Source organism: Polypterus senegalus, chromosome 7 (genome assembly GCF_016835505.1).
Source record: "Polypterus senegalus isolate Bchr_013 chromosome 7, ASM1683550v1, whole genome shotgun sequence".
Classification (NCBI taxonomy): Eukaryota; Metazoa; Chordata; class Cladistia; order Polypteriformes; family Polypteridae; genus Polypterus; species Polypterus senegalus.
Genome location: NC_053160.1, coordinates 95,667,265 through 95,688,591, shown reverse-complemented (window position 1 = coordinate 95,688,591; position 21,327 = coordinate 95,667,265). Strand labels below are relative to the sequence as shown.

Sequence of the window (21,327 nt, the reverse complement as noted above, 5' to 3'; positions counted from 1 at the left end):
TTTGTGATTGTGCTTTGATATTGCCAGGTGCTTTATCCAGGGTTTAGTCCTGCCTCGTACCTTTATGTTATAGTGATACGCTCCCACTCCCTGTGACTGTATACTGAAATAAACTGATTCAGTAAATTAATAAAAATTTGTAACTTTACAGATTGCATTATGAAATTGATCATTACGACCATGATATAGTTCCGTTTTTTGATTTATACTACTTTCCATATAAAAATCTAAGTGTCTTGTACATATTTACCAATAAGATGAAAGTAAACACAAAACAAAACACAATGTATCTGTACCAATCAATATAAATATCTGTTTTGAAGTCTTTCATGTTCCTAATGATTTCAATATAAGAAAATAAATATAAGGTAAGCTAATGTATTTTGTAATAATGCAAAGAAGAATGTGACTAGTGTCATTGATGTTTTAAAAACCTGGATGGACAAAGAATGAAAATTTCAGGAAATATAAACCTGAATGCCACCTTCTGTGACAGCAGAACATTTCTCTGGAAGAAAAACAAGATTTTATCAAGAGTAAGCTAGTTCCTGAATAAAAAAGTGCTTTTAAAGATGAACCAAAGTAGGCATGAATTGTAAGCATCAATCAACGGTAAACACTTACATACATGTTAACACACATGAAAATATATATTAAGATATTCAATTGCTCATTTATATTTATTTCATCTACTAGCAGAGTCTCAACAACAAGTTGTAGATCTTGTCACATTATCATTAAGTTAAAGATGGCCAAGCAGATGCATTAATCACATGGACCAGGGAGGGACAGAATATGTTAACAGAAGCAAGTCAGGTATCATAGATAGAAAATTGATGAGGACAGGCCTTTCAGCTCAATAAAGTATAAAAATCCAATTCACCTCATTTTTTCAAAATAACCCCAGTTGAGATTTGAAAGTCCCTAATGTTCTACTCCCCCACACTATGCGACTCTTCAGTTCCACCCGGGGGAGTAAATGCTAACATTACTCAGTTATTGTCTGCTTTTTTTTTTTTTTTCATTTTTTCTTTTTTATTACTATTTAATTTAATATTGTTTCTTTGTATCAGTATACTTCTGCTGGATTATGTGAATTTCCCCTTGAGATTAATAAAGTATCTATCTATCTATCTATCTCTACCACAGTACTTTTCTATAATTTTTCTATGTGTCTATGTTTCTCTGTGTAAAGAAAAACTTTCTAATGTTGTGTGAAATTTACCCTTAACAAGTTTTCAATTGCTTCTACATATTCGTTTTGAGCTCACAGTCTGGTTCCACTTTACTAATGCCACCCATAATTAATAAAAAAAAACTTTAATCATGTCACATATTAATCTCCAATTGCTTAAACAAAAAATTTCAACTCCTTTAGTCTTTCCTCGTATCCATACCTTGCAGCCCAGAAATCAGCCTAGTCGCTACTCTCTGAATTTGTTTTACTGCCGTTATGTCCTTTTGCAGTTTGGAGACTAAAACTGCATGCAGTACTCCAGATGAGGGCTCAACAGAGCATTATAAAGCTCAAGCATAACCTCCTTAGACTTGTACTCTACACATCGGGCTATATAACACTAACATTCTTAAAGGGTTCTGAATACTGTATGGATGTAGATAATGATCAGTCTACTACAACTCTTAGGTCCTTATAAGAGATACTTTCAAGTCACAGACCTCCCATTGCGTATTGAAATCTAACAGTTCTGTTTTTCACATGTAATACGTTACTTTTACTTACATTAAGTTTCATCTACCACATATCTGCCCAAGCCTTTATTCTGTTCGCATCTTTCTTTAATGAATCAACTGAATCTAGATTACCTGACATGCTACCTAGCTTGGTATCATCTGCAAAATTAATGAGCTTATGAATTATATTCCTATCCAGATCATTTATATGTATTAACAATAGCAGCGGCCCCAGAACTGACAGCTGAGGGACACCACTTTTAACATCACCTAATTCTGATAAGGTTCTTTGTACTTTGTAATCTTTCTCTTTCTGTGTTTTAGCCCATTTAGCACCTATCCACACACTAGGATTTAAATTCACAACTTTTTTAATGTAATGCCTAATCGCTCATTTTGGACCTTATCAAATACTTTCTGAAAACCCATATAAATTATATCAAATGCATCTGTGTGATCCTATTATTTTGTTGTTTTCTCATAGAATTCCGCATATTAATATAACACAACCTCACTCATCTAAACCCATAATGACTATTCAGTAACACTCCTTTTCTTATGTGCTGCTCAATTTTATCCTTAATAATTCATTCCATTTATTTAGCCATGATACTTGCTAAGGTTACTGGCCTATATTTACTTGGATCGGCCTAATCACCCTTTTATATAATCATTTGTATTATAATTAACAATTAATTTCTAAATCCTAATAATCTAATAAATAAGCTAATGTATTCTAATAATCTAATTAATTTATATTTTCACATCAATAGGAATTTCCCCAGTGTGCAATGATCTTAGAAAAAATGTATCAAGGGTTTATATATGCAGTCACTAACTTCCACAAAAACCCTCTAGGATAAATATCGTCTGGTCCTGGTGATTTGTTAGATTTCAGCCTTCTTAATCTAAGCAGTACTTCACATTCTACAATTTTTAAATTACTCAGTACATTCTAGGTAAGCCTTGTTACTGCTGGAAGATTATCAAGTTTTCCCACTTCTTCACATGTGAGAAGTTCAGAAAAATACAAGATTTGGGCATTGGTTATTTAACTGTGTACTTTAATTCACCCTTACTATTCATAATACTCTTCACCTCTTCATTGACTGTTCTTTTAATATTAAAATAAAAGAATTTCTTACCTTATACAGCTGATTTTTGTAGCTTCTTTTTTAATCTTCAAATTTATCCACTGTGGAGTTTTTTTATTTCTTACTGTTTCCAAATGTCAGGATGAACTAAACATTTTAAACCTGTTCCACTTCTTCTTGACTGAATTTATACCTTTTAGACTTTGCCTAATCTACTGAAAAGTTGCCCTAAGTTAAAGTTAATAGTTTTAGTTTCTGCAAAACTGCAAATTGTATTATATTATGGTCAAATTATGGTTAAATGACTCTAGTGGTTCATTCACCTTTATGCCCTGGATTCTATCCTGGTACTTACAAAATATGAAAACTAGACAGGTCTACTAGGTTAAAAACCATTCACTAATTACAGGTATCTCTAAAAACCATTGCATTGTACTCTTGTATTTCAATGTGTGAGAAAAGCTCAGATTTAACCATTAATTCTCAGTGCACAGTAGAGCCCATCCTCAAAAGGTTCATAATACCCTAGTGCCAATATACCTGTACTTGAACTTGAAATGCTAATGTGAGAGGTAAAATGGTAAAACCAAATAGAGCAAAAAAGGCAGGTTGCTACTGCCAAGATGATTATGGTTGTCATGATCAAAAAGGACATGAGAATAATATTAAAACTGGGGATGGCCACAGGGGCTACATAATGATACAGATAAAATGATGATTGAAGAGCACCACTGAAAGCTAGTGCGTGAGGACATGTGCCATCAGTGAAGATTAAGCCTTGCATGATTACATAGTACTTCAGAATTAAATCCTTTACAAATCCCCAAATATGTAAGGAGTCATGGAGATCTCCTGGTGGGTTGATAGTACAGGGTGGTCCAGATCTAATTATGCAATTTTCATTAAGTTATAACTTATTAAGTTTATTACTCAGAGCCTGTATCCAACTGAATGGAGGCCAGGTGGGACATTACATGGAAAATCAGTGAATTAATTCAATGTAAGTCCATTTTCATTTATTACAAGATATTTCAAAACAATTCTTTTGTCTTGTATTGTTTTCCTGCATTGCATTAAAAGTTGCATAATTAGATCTGGACCACACTATACAAGTACAAAGGATTCTGGTGTGTGTCAGGTATGAGTTTACTGTCAAAGACTAAGGGCAGATGAGAAACTGACAAAGATATCTGTCACAAGAGGTGCAGGTTTACTTGAATTGCCAGGAAAAGCATAATTTGCATAGCCCAGTACTGCCAGCAGGAATTCAATTTAGACAGCCAGTGACATATATGCTTAGGACTAGCAAGTAGCCTTGGATTAGTCTAGATCAGTGATTCCCAAACTCGGTCCTGGGGACCCCCTGTGGCTGCAGGTTTTTGTTCCAACCAGCTTCTGTTTTTAATTGAACTCATGGGCTACTTAAGTGAACTGATATTTCCCAGGTTCTGTGTTTAGGGAACAATAGTTTTAGAAAACTAAGTTTGCTAAAAAAATAAAATATTAAAATCTATCAAGCAGTTATATAGGAATAATGTATTTTTTTCTTTTTAACAGTATTTTCATCTTGATTTTCATTCTACTTTTCTAGGTCTTCTAATTGTTTAATTAATTCATTATTTACTAATTAGTGGGTCTGGCTCTAAAGTAGTTGCAGCCTTTGATTATTCAGTGTTGTTTGCCAGTGTGTCTGCTCTGCTCATTTTTAATTGTCATTATTAAGATACAATGAAGGGGAAAACTGCACAGAGAAAGGGCAAAGTATAATGAAATCAACAAAAGAGTGTTAAGCATTTAAATCTATAGCAAAAGCAGAAATATTTCTAAAAATGTCTTATAAATGTAAAAATCAAGCTGCTATGCTTTTCTGAATGTCGAATAAAAGAAAAAAAATACCAGCTAATTAAATGATCTCAGGTGTTGTCACTGATTAGGAATCCGGTTGGAACAAAAACCTGCAGCCACAGGGGGTCCCTAGGACCAAGTTTGGGAAACACTGGTCTAGATGTACTGTATATCAGGAGGCAGTAAAGTTCATAACCCTTGGCATTGTATAATTTAAACTTAAATAAGATGGTGAACTGGGCAAAGAAAACAGAGGAGTGGAAATCCAATGCATTAGGTGAACAAGACAACCACAAGTACTGTACAAAGTGTACAAGAATTTGGATTCAGTTAATTAATATTAGAAAATTAGAACACTCTAGAAGAGAACAGGCCATTTAGCCCAACAAAGCTCGCCAGTCCTATCTACTTATATAAGTTTTGAAAGTCCCTAAAGTTTTACTGTCTACCACACTACTTGGTAGCTTATTCCAAGTGTCTATCGTTCTTTGTGTAAAGAACTTCCTAATGTTTGTGCAAAATTTACCCTTAACAAGTTTCCAACTGTGTCCACATGTTCTTGATGAACTAATTTTAAAATAATAATCTCGATCCACTGTACTAATTCCCTTCATAATTTTAAACACTTCAGTCATGTAACCTCTTAATCTTCTTTTGCTTAAACTGGCTCAGCTTTTTTAATCTTTCTTCATAATTCAACCCCTGTAATCCTGGAATCAGCCTAGTCGCTCTTCTCTGGACCTTTTCTAATGCTGCTATGTCCTTTTTGTAGCCTGGAGACCAAAACTGCACATAGTACTCCAGATGAGGCCTCACCAGTGCATTATAAAGGTTGAGAATAACCTCCTTGTACTCCACAAATTGTGCTATATAACCTAACATTCTGTTAGCCTTCTTAATGGCTTCTGAACACTGCCGGGAAGTCGATAGCTAAGAGTCCACTATGACTCCTAAATCCTTCCCATAAGGTGTACTCTCAAATTTCCGACAGCCCATTGTGTATTCAATCCTAACATTTTTACTTCCTATGTGTAATACTTTACATTTACGGAGATTAAATTTCATCTGCCACAAATCTGCCGAAGCCTGTATGCTATTCAAGTCCTTCTGTAATGATATAACGAATTCCAAATTATCTGCTAATCCACCTATCTTGGTATCATCTGCAAACTTAATATTGGTACTTTTTATTCCCATTTATTTCGCCTCACCTTTTGCTTAGATTTTGATGAAACCATGATTTTGCTGCTGTTTTGAAGCTTTGTGACATAACTAAGTGTGCTCATAAACCCTGATACTTCCTAGTATAATGCATATTGGGATGTGCTTGCATAACTAAGATATGTACAGAAACCAGGAACTATGCTCCTGGTCAGAAGGAGGAAACAAAGCTATAAAAACAAGAGAATTAAAATTATCAGACAAAAAAAGACTATGGATATGTTCCCAAAAAATGAGCAACATTCAGAGTTTCTATTGTAATAAAATAGGCAACAGACAGAAAAAAGGTTTGGGGATGGCCACCCCATATACTTGGAAAAAAAAGTCAGACAAAAATTAAAAATATGTCTTCACAGACACGTTTAAGATGGAACTCATTAACAGGATGAAACTTGTCTATAACTATGGTGGATTAGGGGAAGAGGTGGAGTCAGGGAAGCCAGAACAGTAACTGATGTGGCAGTTAGTGGGGTTCTGGGTATTGGAAGTGGCGTCATCAATGGGTGGACCGATGGTGATGTCACTGAGAGGCACAGTCTTCGGCTGGTCTGCAGAGGGACACGAGGAGAAAGAATCAGATGACAGTGCAAACCTCTGAGCTGGCTAAGAAATAACAATATAAGAGCCTGTAAACCATCTCCCATTTGCACATATGTGATGCTCAACTAAAACTTGAATTAAACACACTTAAAATATAAAAGCAGAGTAATTCGTAGTGACTTTTCACACAAGAACACTCATCAAGGATTTTTCAAAATACTGTATTTCCTCTGAAGTTTAACATATTTCTCCCATTTTTTTCTGCCTAAAGTCTGATCTTTGAATTCCATGATGGTTAATGACAAAATGTATATGTAATTCTCTAATTACTGATTTTTTTCAGTGTTCAAGCAATAGGTTCTATTTTTTTTTCTTTTGTCACAAACTGAGCCAGAAAGATACCTTTGTCAGCTTGGCAATAACTAATTAGTAGATGAAAGTAAGATTTCTGGGAAATGACTGAGTTTCTCATATAAAGGTTTTTAAGCATAATTTTGCTAAAAAGAAAATCAAGTTTTGAGTTTGGCCGAAATTCCAAATAAGCTGTTACCTGTGTTTGTTTTACTCATGTATAATAAATTTAAATATCCATTTCCAGAAACTGTTTAAGCCAATTCATGGTCTCTGGAAGCTGTAGCTGTAGTCTAACAGGTAGAAAAGCAGGTGACAGTTTATGACAGGGAACACTCTTGTACACACAGTCTCACTTACATTAGGTGAATTTAGATTTGCAAATGACTCTGGCAGGCAGTTCTTAGGAGTGTGAAATGAAACCAGAATAAATGGAAAAAAACACATACAGACATGGGAAGAACAATGGTAGTAGCAGCAGCAATAATAATAACAGTAGCAATGTCATATGTACAGTGAAATTCTTACAAGCATGTCTAACCAACATGCAACATAGCAACACTCAAGGGCCCTGATAAATAAAAATGTATTAAAATATGAAACATCATTTTATTTAATAGAAAGTACAAATCACCTTTTCTATTGTACTTCTTACTCCTATATCTATAAACTGGGTCCACAGTTTTTGAGGTTGATTCTCCAAACCAATCAATCTCACTGAGATTGCACAGGTGGTGAACTAGCTGACTGTAGGGAAGGCTGCAGGGATCTGTGGTATTCAGAGTGAACTTCTCCAAGCTGTAAGACTGTCCTCCTGGCATTGCAAGCAATGTTTGCTTCCTTCTGGGAGATGGGCATAATCCCAACTGAATGGAAAACGGGACTTGTCATCCCTATCCAGAAAGGGATGAGTGATCGCCTGCACTACGGCAACTAAATGGGGAATAATATGGGGAATAATACTTTCGACGGTGCTGGATAAAGTCCTTGATAGGGTCATCCTCAATAGGATCCCTGATCGCTTGCTCACCTACCAGTGACTGGAGTAGTCTGGTTTTACACCTAAGAAGTTTACCACTGACTACATCCTGGCACTGAGGGTTCTCATTGAGTGCAAACGCGAATATCGGCAGGGTTTCTTTGCAGCCGTTGTCATTTTTCATAAAGCATTCGACTCAGTTGATCTAGCCGCTCTGTGTGACATCCTGAGGCTTTGAGGAATTCCCTCAAAGTTGCTGGATGTCATTTTTGGCCTGCACACTGGTAATGTGAGTGCTGTGCAGAGTGGAGGCTGAAACTTTGCATTTTCCCTTGTTGATTCTGGGCTTTTGTCAGGGGTGTGTTCTTGATCCTATTCTATTCGATGTTTGCTTGGACTAGTTGTTGGTTGGGATCGTGGGGTCCAGTGGCTATGGGGCATCTGTAGGTGAAGACAGATTCATTGATCTTGACTTTGCTGACGATGCTGTGATCTTTGCAGAGTCAATGTAGGATGTGATAGGGGCTCCAGAGAGACTGAGCAAGGAGTCCGAATGGCTGGGCTTGCGAATGTCCTGGATAAAAACCAAGATCCAGGCCTTTAATGACCTCTTGGGCACAGCCATCAGTAGTGTGTCTGTCTATGGAGATAGTGTCAGCCTTGTCAAGAGGTTTACTTGCCTCGGCAGCAATATTCATGTCTATGTTGACTCTTAACTATGAGGTCAGTAGATGAACTGGGAAAACAAGGTGAGTCATGAGGTTGTTGAAAAGGGGTGTGTGGCACACCTGATACCTTTGCAAAAGGACAAAGGTCCAAGTCTTTAGAGTCCTGAACCGTGTGTCTGCCTGGGGGGTTGCCAACCAGGATCGAAGAGGTTTAGTTGTGTGGTGGGTGCGGCAACACACTGTACCAGTACATGCTCCAAAACCGGACCTGACTGGACTTGTGCCTCAGAGATCAGTTCTGGGGCCACTGCCCTTTTTAATATATAAAAATAATCTGGACAAGAATATAATCAATAAGCTGGTTACATTTGAAGATGATACCAAACTAGGTGGAAGAGCAGATAATGTAGAATCAGCTAAATAGTTACAAAATTACTTGAATAAAAACCAGATTAACACCTTCTTTAACAGGTTTGACCACCCTAACCCACTCTCACCTCAGAGTACTGCACCCTCCACCCATCCTTCTGCTGATACCAGCATAGGAGAGAGTTTCTCCCCACCCACAATTACAGTAGCCCAGGTAAGCAGAGAGCTGAGGAGACTTTGTGCCAGCAAAGCAGTGGGTACAGATGGAGTATCGCCATGACTGCTGAAGGCCTGTTGCGTTGGAGTTGGGAAGTCCTATACAGCGCATCGTCAACCTGAGCCTGGAACAGGGGAGAGTCCCGAGGCTTTGGAAAACATCTTACATCACCCCAATCCCAAAGGTATCACGTCCTAGTGAGCTGAATGACTTCCGGCCTGTCGCTCTGATGTCACATGTGATGAAGACCATGGAGTGGCTGCTGCTTCACCACCTGAGGCCACAGGTCTGCCATGCCCTCAACCCTCTGCAGTTCGCATACCAGGAGAAGGTGGGAGCGGAGGATGCCATCATCTATAGGGAAGTCCAGATCTAATTATGCAATTTTCATTACGCTATAACTTAAGTTTATTACATAGAAAATTACCAGAAAAATCCCGGACCATCAAGAAGTGTGCGAACTGATGACATGAAGAATCTTTTTTGCGCCGAACTGGAATCATCCCGCATAAATCAAAGTCATCCAGATGATCTGGATCTGTATAATTAGATCTGGACCACCCTGCTTCTCCATATGCTACACCGATTCCTCTCCCACTTGGACAGAGGCAGTGGTACTGTAAGAATTATGTTTCTGGACTTCTCTAGCACCATTCAACACCATCCAACCTCTGCTCCTTAGGGACAAGCTGACAGAGATGGGAGTAGATTCATACCTGGTGGCATGGATCGTGGACTATCTTACAGACAGACCTCAGTATGTGCGTCTCGGGAACTGCAGGTCTGACATTGTGGTCAGCAACACAGGAGCGCCACAGGGGACTGTACTTTCTCCGGTCCTGTTCAGCCTATGTACATTGGGCTTCCAATACAACACGGAGTCCTAGCACGTGCAAAAATTCGCTGATGACACTATTGTGGGCTGCATCAGGAGTGGACAGGAGGAGGAGTATAGGAACCTAATCAAGAACTTTGTTAAATGGTGCGACTCAAACCACCTACAACTGAACACCAGCAAAACCAAGGAGCTGGTGGTGGATTTTAGGAGGACCAGGCCCCTCATTGACCCCATGATCATCAGAGGTGACTTTGTGCAGAGGGTGCAGACCTATAAATACCTGGGAGTACAGCTGGATGATAAATTGGACTGGACTGCCAATACTGATGCTCTATGTATGAAAGGACAGAGCCAACTATACTTCCTTAGAAGGCTGGTGTCTTTCAACATCTGCAATAAGATGCTGCAGATGTTCTATCAGATGGTTGTGGCGAGCGCCCTCTTCTACTTGGTGGTGTGCTGGGGAGGAAGCATAAAGAAGAGGGACGCCTCACGCCTGGACAAACTGGTGAGAAAGGCAGGCTCTATTGTAGGCACGGAGCTGGACAGTCTGACATCCGGGTCCTATCAATAATGGAGAATCCACTGCACCCACTAAACAGTATCATCTCCAGACAGAGGAGCAGCTTCAGCGACAGACTGCTCTCACTGTCCTGCTCCACTGACAGACTGAGGAGAATGTTCCTTCCTCACACTATGAGACTCTTCAATTCCACCCAGAGGGGTAAACGTTAACATTATACAAAGTTATTGTCTGTTATACCTGCATTTTTATCACTCTTTAATTTAATATATTGTTCTTTATCAGTATGCTGTTGCTGGAGTATGTGAATTTCCCATTGGGATTAATAAAGTATCTATCTATCTATCTATGAATAGCATAAAGACTTGGGCAGATATGTGGCGGCTGAAAGTTGTTGTAAGTAAATGTAAAGTATTACATGTAGGAAGTAAAAATGTTAGCTCTGAATACACAGTGGAAAGTCTGAAACTTGAAAGTACACCTTATGAGAAGGACAAAGGAATCATAGTGGACTCACTATTCACATCTAGTTAGGGTACAGAAGCGATCAAGAAGGCTAATAAGATTAGTCAGTCAGTCATTTTCCAACCTGCTATATCCTAAAACAGGGTAATGGGGGTATGTTGGAGCCAATCCGATTATACTTAAATTATATAATGCAGTAGTGAGTACTGTACTCACAATGAGTAATATTGTCTTCAGTTTTGGTCTCCATATTACAAAAAAAGACATAGCATTACTAGAAAAGAGTCTAGAAAAGAGAAACAGGGCTGATATTGGGACTAACAGGTATGAACTAAGGTCAGAGACTGAAGGAATTGAACCTTTCAGTTTAAGTAGACAGAGATTAAGAGGAGATATGACTGAAGCATTTAAGATTATGAAAGTAGTTAGTACAGGAGATCAAGGCCATTACTTTAAAATGAGTTCAACAAGAACATGGGGACACAGTTAAAACCTTGTTACGGGTAGAAATTTATACAAAAGTTAGAAAGTTTTTCTTCACACAAAGAATCATAGACACATGGAATAAATTACCTAATAGTGTGGTGGAGAGCATGACTTTAGAGACTTTCAAATCTCAACTTTATATTACTTTTCACAATCTAGGTGAACAGAATGGATAAGCTTGTTGGGATGAACAGCCTATTCTCGTTACAATTTTTCTAATCTTCTAAAGTTTTAATACAAATGCAGAAGCGGAAACAGTATAATATTGCAGGGTTCTTTGTTATGATATTTTATTCATACACTTCTGACAATAATCTTTTATTTTACATTTTAAGGCAATGTAGGTTGTATCACTTTTGCTTCATATATAAACAAATGCACTGCTTTAAAAGACCCTTACAACTTACATGACACATGGTGTCCTTTCTTGTGTAAAGAGAAAATGCTTGTGAAAGGCTTTTCTTTATTTATGTAAGACTAGCAAAATACCCATGCTTTGTAGCGGAGAAGTAGTGTGTTAAAGAAGTAATGAAAAAAAAAGGAAACATTTTGAAAATAACGTAACATGATTGTCAATGTAATTAATGTAATAGTTTTGTCACTGTTATGATCTATACAGTATATATGACAGCAACACTCATAACAGTGACAAAACATCTATATCTATATCTATACACACACAGATATACATATATATATATATATATACATATATATATATATTATATCTATATCTCTATCTATCTATCTATATTATATATATCTACAGTAATCCCTCCTCGATCGCGGGGGTTGCGTTCCAGAACCCCCCGTGATAGATGAAAATCTGCGAAGTAGAAACCATATGTTTGTATGGTTATTTTTATATATTTTAAGCCCTTATAAACTCCCCCACACTGTTAACATTATTAGAGCCCTCTAGACATGAAATAACATCCTTTAGTCAAAAGTTTAAACTGTGCTCCATGACAAGACAGAGATGACAGTTCTTTCTCACAATTAAAAGAATGCAAACATATCTTCCTCTTCAAAGAATGCGTGTCAGGAGCAGAGAATGTCCGAGAGAGAGAGAGCGCACAACAGAAAAGAAAACAATCAAAAATTCTATACGTGCTTTTGGGCTTTAAAGTATGCCGAAGCACCGCGATAAAGCAGCATTTTTTAGAGGAGTGTCCGTATCTTCTAAGCAAACAGCCTCTGTGCAAACAGCCCCTCTGCTCACACCCCCTCTGTCTGGCACAGAGAATGTAAGAGAGGGTGAGAGAGAGACAAAAGCAAACAATCAAGCACCGCGCGGGAAGCATATCTTATATCATTGAGGAGTTTTAGTTAATATGTAATACATGCTCTGATTGGGTAGCTTCTAAGCCATCCGCCAATAGCGTCCCTTGTATGAAATCAACTGGGCAAACAAACTGAGGAAGCATGTATCATAAATTAAAAGACCCATTGTCCGCTGAAATCCGCGAACCAGCGAAAAATCCGTGATATATATTTGGATATGCTTACATTTAAAATCCGCGATAGAGTGAAGCCGCGAAAGTCGAAGCGCGATATAGCGAGGGATTACTGTATATATGTCTATCTATATATCTATATATACACTGTATATATATATATATATATATATATATATATATATATATATATATATATATCTTATGAGGGCCGTTCAGGAAAAAGAGATTGGTTTGTTAATATATACATTGGTTCAGATATATATATCGGTTCAGATACATTGGTTTGAATATATGCATTGGTTTTAATACATCCGTTCAGATATATATTTCGGTTCAGATATATACATTGGTTGGGATATATTGGTTGAGATATATCCATCGGTTTGAATACATCCGGTCAGATATATACATTGGTTTAGATACATTGGTTGAGATATATATAAACTAGCAAAATACCCGCACTTTGCAGCAGAGAAGTAGTGTGTTAAAGAAGTAATGAAAAAGAAAAGGAAACATTTTTAAATTATTAAGTCTTCCCAGTGACCCACAGGCAATACACAGTCCCACAAACCACGAGTCCAGCTCACAGCAACACCTCCTTCCTTCCTTCCTTCCTTTACCACCACTCCTTCTCAAGCTTTGTCTCCTTCCTCCCAACTCTGGCTCTCCGAGTGGTGGTGGCTGGCACTTTTTATAACCCACCCGGAAGTGTTCCAGGTGCTTGACCACCTGGTCATAATTGCACCTCCGGGTGGGGCTGAAGAATTGTCCAGCCAGGCTGCTGAGTCCATGTAGCTCCTCCTAGCGGCCATCCGAGTCCCCAACCAGGCTGTGGAGGACTCCATCTCCCATGGAGCCCTGCGGGTGGTTGGGGAATCACCGTCAGCCATAGAGTCTGCCACCAAGCGTCCCAGGGGAGGTACTGGAGTGCCCATGGTGGCTCCCCCGGAACATAAGCAGCAGGGGCGTCCCTGCCGGGCATGGGATCCAGCTGTCCGTCACAATATATATATATATATATATACACACACACACACACACATATACATACATACATATCTCCTTTGGGATGCGAGCAGCTGTTGCTGGGGGTGCCAGAATCCATCGAGGTAGAAAAATTAAAAACATTATTTGTACAAAATCTTAATTTATTTATCCATTCTTAAATAATTAAATGGGCAGGCTATTTCGTATCAGTGCAATATGCTGCTTGTTAAAACGGATAACTCCTGCTCTTACGTGCACTTAGTGCTGCGTGGGTATTATGAACGTATCTGTTCAAGTTCTATTTAAATTTTAAATATAAGTAATTTTTATTTAGTCGACAGAAATATGTTTGGTAGGAATGTAAGTTAAATTTAGTCATCATTGCATAAATTTTTCTTCACCATAGAAATTTAATCACTAAATTCAACTTCCATTCCTACCAATGATATTTCTGGCGACTAAATAGAACCTACTTATATCCAAATTCGAGCTATTGAGCTGTTGCCTGCCAGCCTGAATAAGTCACCCTTGCTTCACTCTTACTTTTTTACCATTCATTTAATCATGGCTAGTCGCGAAAAAATTATAAAATGGAAGGAGGATTGCACTGAGTATTGCTTTACCAAAACAATTATTGATGGCGAATAAAGTATCCATTATTCATAAAGCTTCAATTGGTGATCTGTTTTTCTGCGTTAACCTCATATTTTTTCATACTTCTTCTCAAACCAAGGGGGTACGAGGTTAAAATGAATCGGGAAGCCCCAATATATATATAAATATATTGAATATATTGAAATAGTTTTACTGTCAAATAATGCAAACAGTACGCGGCACATGTTTCGCCCTAATTCTGGGCTCATCAGGCGTACACACTCACTGCACCCCCTCTCGGGAATTGAACCTCGGACGTCAGTGCTAGAGGCGAAGCCTCTCATGTTGCACCACGGCTTGTGGTTCATTTATTTGACAGTATGTAGATCGGGGTGTATATATAAAAGATAACTCCTGTAGCCACAATAAATGCTTTTATTGAATAGACAAACCAGGGATGAACAAGTTCCTTTCTACTGCAGCCACAGTTGCGACACACATAAAAAACATCAATAATAACTCATAAGCTTGCAATATTATTTAGGAAAATCGCAACATTTTACTCACCAAAAATTCTAATTATTTGTAAACAAAATCCATCGTCCTCTCTTTCCTCAAAAACAGTTCAATTACTCTGTCGTACGGATTATCCGTGCGCTTCAGTTCCATCAAAACCTCACTTTCTATCGCCATCGAAGCTAATGCTGAAAGGCGAACCTGCCCTATGGTATTTCTGGCATAAGTTTCAATTTGCTTTAGGGCTGAAAATGTCCGCTCGACAAAAGCAGTGTACACAGGAATACTCACCGCCAAATATACCAATGTGAACAGCTGCCCCATGCTCTCATTCAGATTTTTCTGATGAAGGAAAGTCAAGGAGATCAGTGGGAGATTTTCCTGCAAAATCATCCATGGCATACATTACAGTCAGTTCTGTTTTTAGCCGAGACAGATCAAAAAGCGCTTTGTGGCTCTTGTGTTAAAGTGGAGAAAGCTGCATGCGTGAAATTTTTCTTGTATTCCCGAAACTTCTGGGGCTCGAGGAGCGTGACAAACATCAGGTTTTCGTGGTCTTGAAATCTGGTCTGTGTCTGGCAAATAATATTGTCCAGAATCCTGCCATGGAGTTGGCCGTAGTGCACGCGACGATCTTTCGTTCGGCGCATTTGCGGTGCGTTCAGTGGCCTCGGAGAGTTCCTCATATTGGCTTCTATCCAATCAATGGGTCTGAATACGGTGACGTTGACGTACGCCTGCTAGAGGGCCCTACTGACACCAACTCAAAATCTGATTGGTTGAAGCAACAGGTTAATCGACGTTATTCTGTGTTAGAGTGCCTCTACAACAGATTGTGAAAGCCTCTCTGCCTGGCAACAAATGATGGCTGAAATGTGATTGGTTAAATGCTTTAATACGAAACTCCGCCTCCTACGGCTATCGAGCTGCAGTCTATTACAGTATATGGACAAATGTACGTTCCAGTTATGACCATTACACGTAGAATTTCGAAATGAAACCTGCCCAACTTTTGTAAGTAAGCTGTAAGGAATGAGCCTGCCAAATTTCAGCCTTGTACCTACACGGGAAATTGGAGAATTAGTGATGAGTGAGTGAGTGAGTGAGGGCTTTGCCTTTTATTAGTATAGATTAAGAAAGGTAACCAATAAACGGATTCCAAAAAAAAAGTTCTGTGAATGTTTCAATTAAGCGTTTTGGCTTTCATTACATGAAAGTCCATTCAGAAGGAGTTAATGTTCATTAACCACAATCAAAACTTGAAACCCCTCTCTAACCCATTGTGGAGAACTATTTGATAATAAAAGACAAATACAGTATAGATCCTTATATTAACTAAACACCAGAAGTTAGACAGAGAATTTAGGCAGGAACCTGGAAGACTTACAAAGAATAATATTGATTAATTCTTGCTAAATTCTGAAAAAAAAATATTTACTGGTCCAGACAAAGAAAATTTTATTTTTCTAGTTTTAGACAACATATCAACCATCTATGGAGTCATGGAAAGATCATGACAAATATCACTCAGTTAAGCAAAATAAATGGATGTGCTAACAGTTGTAACAAAGATGCTATATTGCACCTGACCCAACACAGATTCACACTGGAGGCACGTATAAAATAAAAAGACTTCCCCGTAATCTCCACAGGCACAACACAGTCCCAAGTGTGTAAGCACCACCAAACACACCACACACTTTCTTCTCCTTTCTCTTCCACCACCACTCCTCCACAAGCTTTGTCCTTATTCTACCCGACTCTGGCACCTGAGTGGTGGTCGCTGGCTCCTTTTATTGGGTACCCAGTGGTATCCAGGTGGTTGATTGCCGACAACCGGCTGCACTTCCGGGTGTGGCGAAACCAGTGTCCAAAAGGGGCTAGCAGCTCCCACTGCAGCACCCCCTGGTGGTAGATGCAGAACCCAAAAGGGCTGTGGAGAACTCCATCCTCCATGGAGCCCTGAGGGAGTCTGAGGCACCGCTCCAACCCAGAGGGGCGGCCATCCAGCATCCAGGAGAGGTATTGCACTGTCCAGGGCTGCTCCCCCTGAATATATAGTGAAGGGGTGTCCCGGCTGGGTCCACCACACAGTGTAGTAAAGGACATCAGAGTGAGTCAATTACAAAATTGTCTAATTCTATCTCATGTAATTCCACACATTGCCAAAAAAAGATTATGAATAATTTTAAATCCAACACTATCTGGTAGATATGTGAATAATCAAAAATTGTATGATATATGATCTAATGAGGCCGATGCTGGATGGCATCATTTACAGTCGGGGTCCAGAATCTGGCATATTTTGGATAGCTGTAATCTAGAATCTTAAATATAAAATTGTACAATGGACAGAAGTGTGTTTTGCCATAGGTTGATTAATAATGTATATTATGAACTGAATTCAACTCCATGACTGAGATAATAAATGACATGCCAATTTTCCAAGTTAGTCTATCAATGCATGCAAAGCATACCATGTCATTTATTGAATACTTCCACATTCCCTTCATTACTTGCTAAAATATATTCAAGTGTGGATAGAGACGGAAGATTAAAGAAATTAGGCATGTTCCTTTCAACAAAGTTTTCGACTAGAAAAGAGATGTAAAAAAATTGTTGAAGGAACTGCATATTTAAGAGCTGATCAAAGGGGTTCAAACACATAAGTATAAAGATATGATTAGATACATAATGAATTAATGAATGAAATATTGTCTAAGTTAAGCAGCGATGGAATGTGAATGCTTCTTGTTATGCAGCTGTAGAGAACAGTGGCTCTACTTTAAAATGCTTCTTAGGTTGGTCCCATAACTTGTGGGAGTGATGCTCAAATTGATTGCAAGTAAACATACGATAATTACTGATGACTAGTGCACAAAGCATGGCATATAAAGAGGAACTCGAGCAAGAAATCCTGTCCAAGGCTGACCAAGAAAGTGCATTCCCAGAATCTGCTACCCTTACATGATCTCAAATTACAAATATACAGTGGTGTGAAAAACTATTTACCCCCTTCCTGATTTCTTATTCTTTTGCATGTTTGTCACACAAAATGTTTCTGATCATCAAACACATTTAAACCATTAGTCAAATATAACACAAGTAAACACAAATTGCAGTTTTTAAATGATGGTTTTTATTATTTAGGGAGAAAAAATCCAAACCTAAATGGCCCTGTGTGAAAAAGTAATTGCCCCCTTGTTAAAAATAACCTAACTGTGGTGTATCACACCTGAGTTCAATTTCCGTAGCCACCCCCAGGCCTGATTACTGCCACACCTGTTTCAATCATGAAATCACTTAAATAGGAGCTGCCTGACACAGAGTAGTAGACCAAAAGCACCTCAAAAGCTAGACATCATGCCAAGATCCAAAGAAATTCAGGAACAAATGAGAACAGAAGTAATTGAGATCCATCAGTCTGGTAAAGGTTATAAAGCCATTTCTAAAGCTTTGGGACTCCAGCGAACCACAGTGAGAGCCATTATCCACAAATGGCAAAAACATGGAACAGTGGTGAACCTTCCCAGGAGTGGCCGGCCGACCAAAATTACCCCAAGAGCGCAGAGATGACTCATCCGAGAGGTCACAAAAGACCCCAGGACAACATCTAAAGAACTGCAGGCCTCACTTGCCTCAATTAAGGTCAGTGTTCACGACTCCACCATAAGAAAGAGACTGGGCAAAACGGCCTGCATGGCAGATTTCCAAGACGCAAACCACTGTTAAGCAAAAAGAACATTAGGGCTCATCTCAATTTTGCTAAGAAGCATCTCAATGATTGACAAGACTTTTGGGAAAATACCTTGTGGACTGATGAGACAAAGGTTGAACTTTTTGGAAGGCAAATGTCCCGTTACATCTGGCGTAAAAGGAACACAGCATTTCAGAAAACGAACATCATACCAACAGTAAAATATGGTGGTGGGAGTGTGATGGTCTGGGGTTTTTTTGCTGCTTCAGGACCTGGAAGGCTTGCTGTGATTGATGGAACCATGAATTCTACTGTCTACCAAAAAATCCTGAAGGAGAATGTCTGGCCATCTGTTTGTCAACTCAAGCTGAAGCGATCTTGGGTGCTGCAACAGGACAATGACCCAAAACACACCAGCAAATCCACCTCTGAATGGCTGAAGAAAAACAAAATGAAGACTTTGGAGTGGCCTAGTCAAAGTCCTGACCTGAATCCAATTGAGATGCTATGGCATGACCTTAAAAAGGTGGTTCATGCTAGAAAACCCTCAAATAAAGCTGAATTACAACAATTCCTCCAGAGCGCTGTAAATGACTCATTGCAAGTTATTGCAAATGCTTGATTGCAGTTATTGCTGTTAAGGGTGGCCCAACCAGTTATTAGGTTCAGGGGGCAATTACTTTTTCACACAGGGCCATGTAGGTTTGGATTTTTTCTCCCTAAATAATAAAAACCATCATTTAAAAACTGCATTTTGTGTTTACTTGTGTTATATTTGACTAATGGTTAAATGTGTTTGATGATCAGAAACATTTTGTGTGACAAACATGCAAAAGAATAAGAAATCAGGAAGGGGGTAAATAGTTTTTCACACCACTGTATGTGACCCGTAATAAAAGTTGGAAGTCAGGTAATGTCAGGCCAAGTCTTGTTTCTTGGATTCAGTTATATATTGAGTTATATTAATTAATACATGGGCGGAGTGGTAGCTCCGAGTAAGGTTCTGCATCGGTTTGAATCCCGTAAATGGGATCCTGAGATGGTTTGTTGGGTGGTGGGTCTAGCTAAGCACTGCATTAGTGCATGCACTCAACCTCTTCTTAATTAATACATCAATATACAAGAATAACACCATAATATTTTTCTAGGCCTGCTTAACCCTGAGCACGGTCCCAGGGACTGCAACCTATCCCAGCAAGCATAGTGCACAAGACAGAAACAACCTCTCACAGGAGAACACATTCATACACACATTACATGTCCACTAGGGCCAATCTAGCATCACCAATCCACTTAACCTACATGTCTTGTCTTTGGACTGTGGGATGAAACCCATGCCAACATGGGGAGAACACGCAAACTCAATGCAGAGAGAAGCCAGGTCTCCTTACAGAGTGGCTAAGAAGCCAATTTCTTTAGCATGTCACTTGTTTTCTTTCGTTAGTAATATAAACTTTGGCTTTTGTACCTATAAGACCTGTAAAAAGTATAATTACTGAAAAAGTACTAGATTTATTTTTCAAATAAAAAGGTGTAAACTTAAATACTAAAAATGAGAAATGTCTTCTTTTAAATAGCGCCATATATACCATTCATTCATTCATTTTCTTTCCTTTCGAATTCCAATTGGTTTAAGCGGTACGGTGAATGTTGTTGCCATGCTAGATGAGAGAAACTTGGAAGGTTCGACTTTTTTTAAACCAAGAACTATTTTGCTTTACTTTTCGTTTATATAAACTGCGTACTTGAAATTGACTAAAAATAATGTAACTGTCAACGTGTACACAAAAAAATGATGATTATCTGCATGCATACATACATATTTTCTAGATCGCGTGTTTAGCAATACATACACTTGAAATTCAAACAATTTGGACGTATTTTACTCGTGACATCATCTCTAAGCGACATAGATGAATACTGCCGTCATTTGCAAATAAACTTTGCCTGATAATACTATACAACTCTACCATCAAAATATACCATTAAACCAAAAATATTACGCTGGTCACAGGCAACTTGACACGTGTGATGTTTAAAACCATCAAACAACCTTGTATCCTCTTACTGTCGCTCATCATCCTATCGCTTAGCCATTTGCTACAAACGCCAGTTTGATGGGCGGGTATTTTCACTCACCAATCAGCGTACTTCTCTTGGGGGAGGGTTGTACGCGTGGTCAAACACACGGGCGAGATTGACAGCTGCTGAGCTCCACAATGTATTGTGCACTTTTCTTAAACTCGTTTCGGCACGTTGCCCTGAAGAAGAAAGTCTTTGCTTACAGTTTTAGACATAGTACTGCCATGTCCACTTTCTTGATTAACCAGCCTAAGTACTCCTGGCTAAAAGAACTTGGCCTAAAGGAAGAAAACGACGGCGTGTACAACGGCACCTGGTCTGGAAGAGGCGAGGTACGCACTACAGCCAATGGGAAAGCCTGCTAAAAATACCTTTTGGAGTTAGAGGCCGAACGCATCTGGCTTAGGGTTGCGGGTCAAAAGCGTCACGTGGCTGTGCAGATTATAGCAAATATGCATGATTTTGAAACATTTCACGATATGATAGTATATTAATCAGTGGTGCTGCCGTGCAGCTCCGTAGGCATGAATTTCAGGCTAGGTTCGCGACTGTCAGTGTGCAGTTTATATGTTCTAGTTCTGTGGAGTTAACCCTGGGTGCCCGATTTAACACCCATCTCATTGGTGACTTCGTGGAAAAATTGGCATGTATGATGTGGATGTAAATGCATACATTAAAGTTTCTAGTTAAAGACAGCCACACC

The 21,327-nt window shown here is 38.8% G+C and overlaps 1 protein-coding gene and 1 long non-coding RNA gene across 2 annotated transcripts in view; one reads left to right on the top strand and one right to left on the bottom strand.

The window, feature by feature from the left end:
- Positions 1–20,760, bottom strand: part of LOC120532718 — a 74,203-nt gene extending 53,443 nt beyond the window's left edge. Inside the window, exon 1 of the long non-coding RNA XR_005634349.1 lies at positions 20,682–20,760. This is a non-coding gene — a long non-coding RNA (uncharacterized LOC120532718). The remainder of the gene's footprint in view (positions 1–20,681) is intronic.
- Positions 20,701–21,327, top strand: part of aldh7a1 (aldehyde dehydrogenase 7 family, member A1) — a 56,581-nt gene continuing 55,954 nt past the window's right edge. The window contains exon 1 of the mRNA XM_039759026.1: positions 20,701–20,956. Within this exon, the coding sequence (XP_039614960.1) occupies positions 20,762–20,956 (195 nt within the window). The 5' untranslated portion in view covers positions 20,701–20,761. The remainder of the gene's footprint in view (positions 20,957–21,327) is intronic.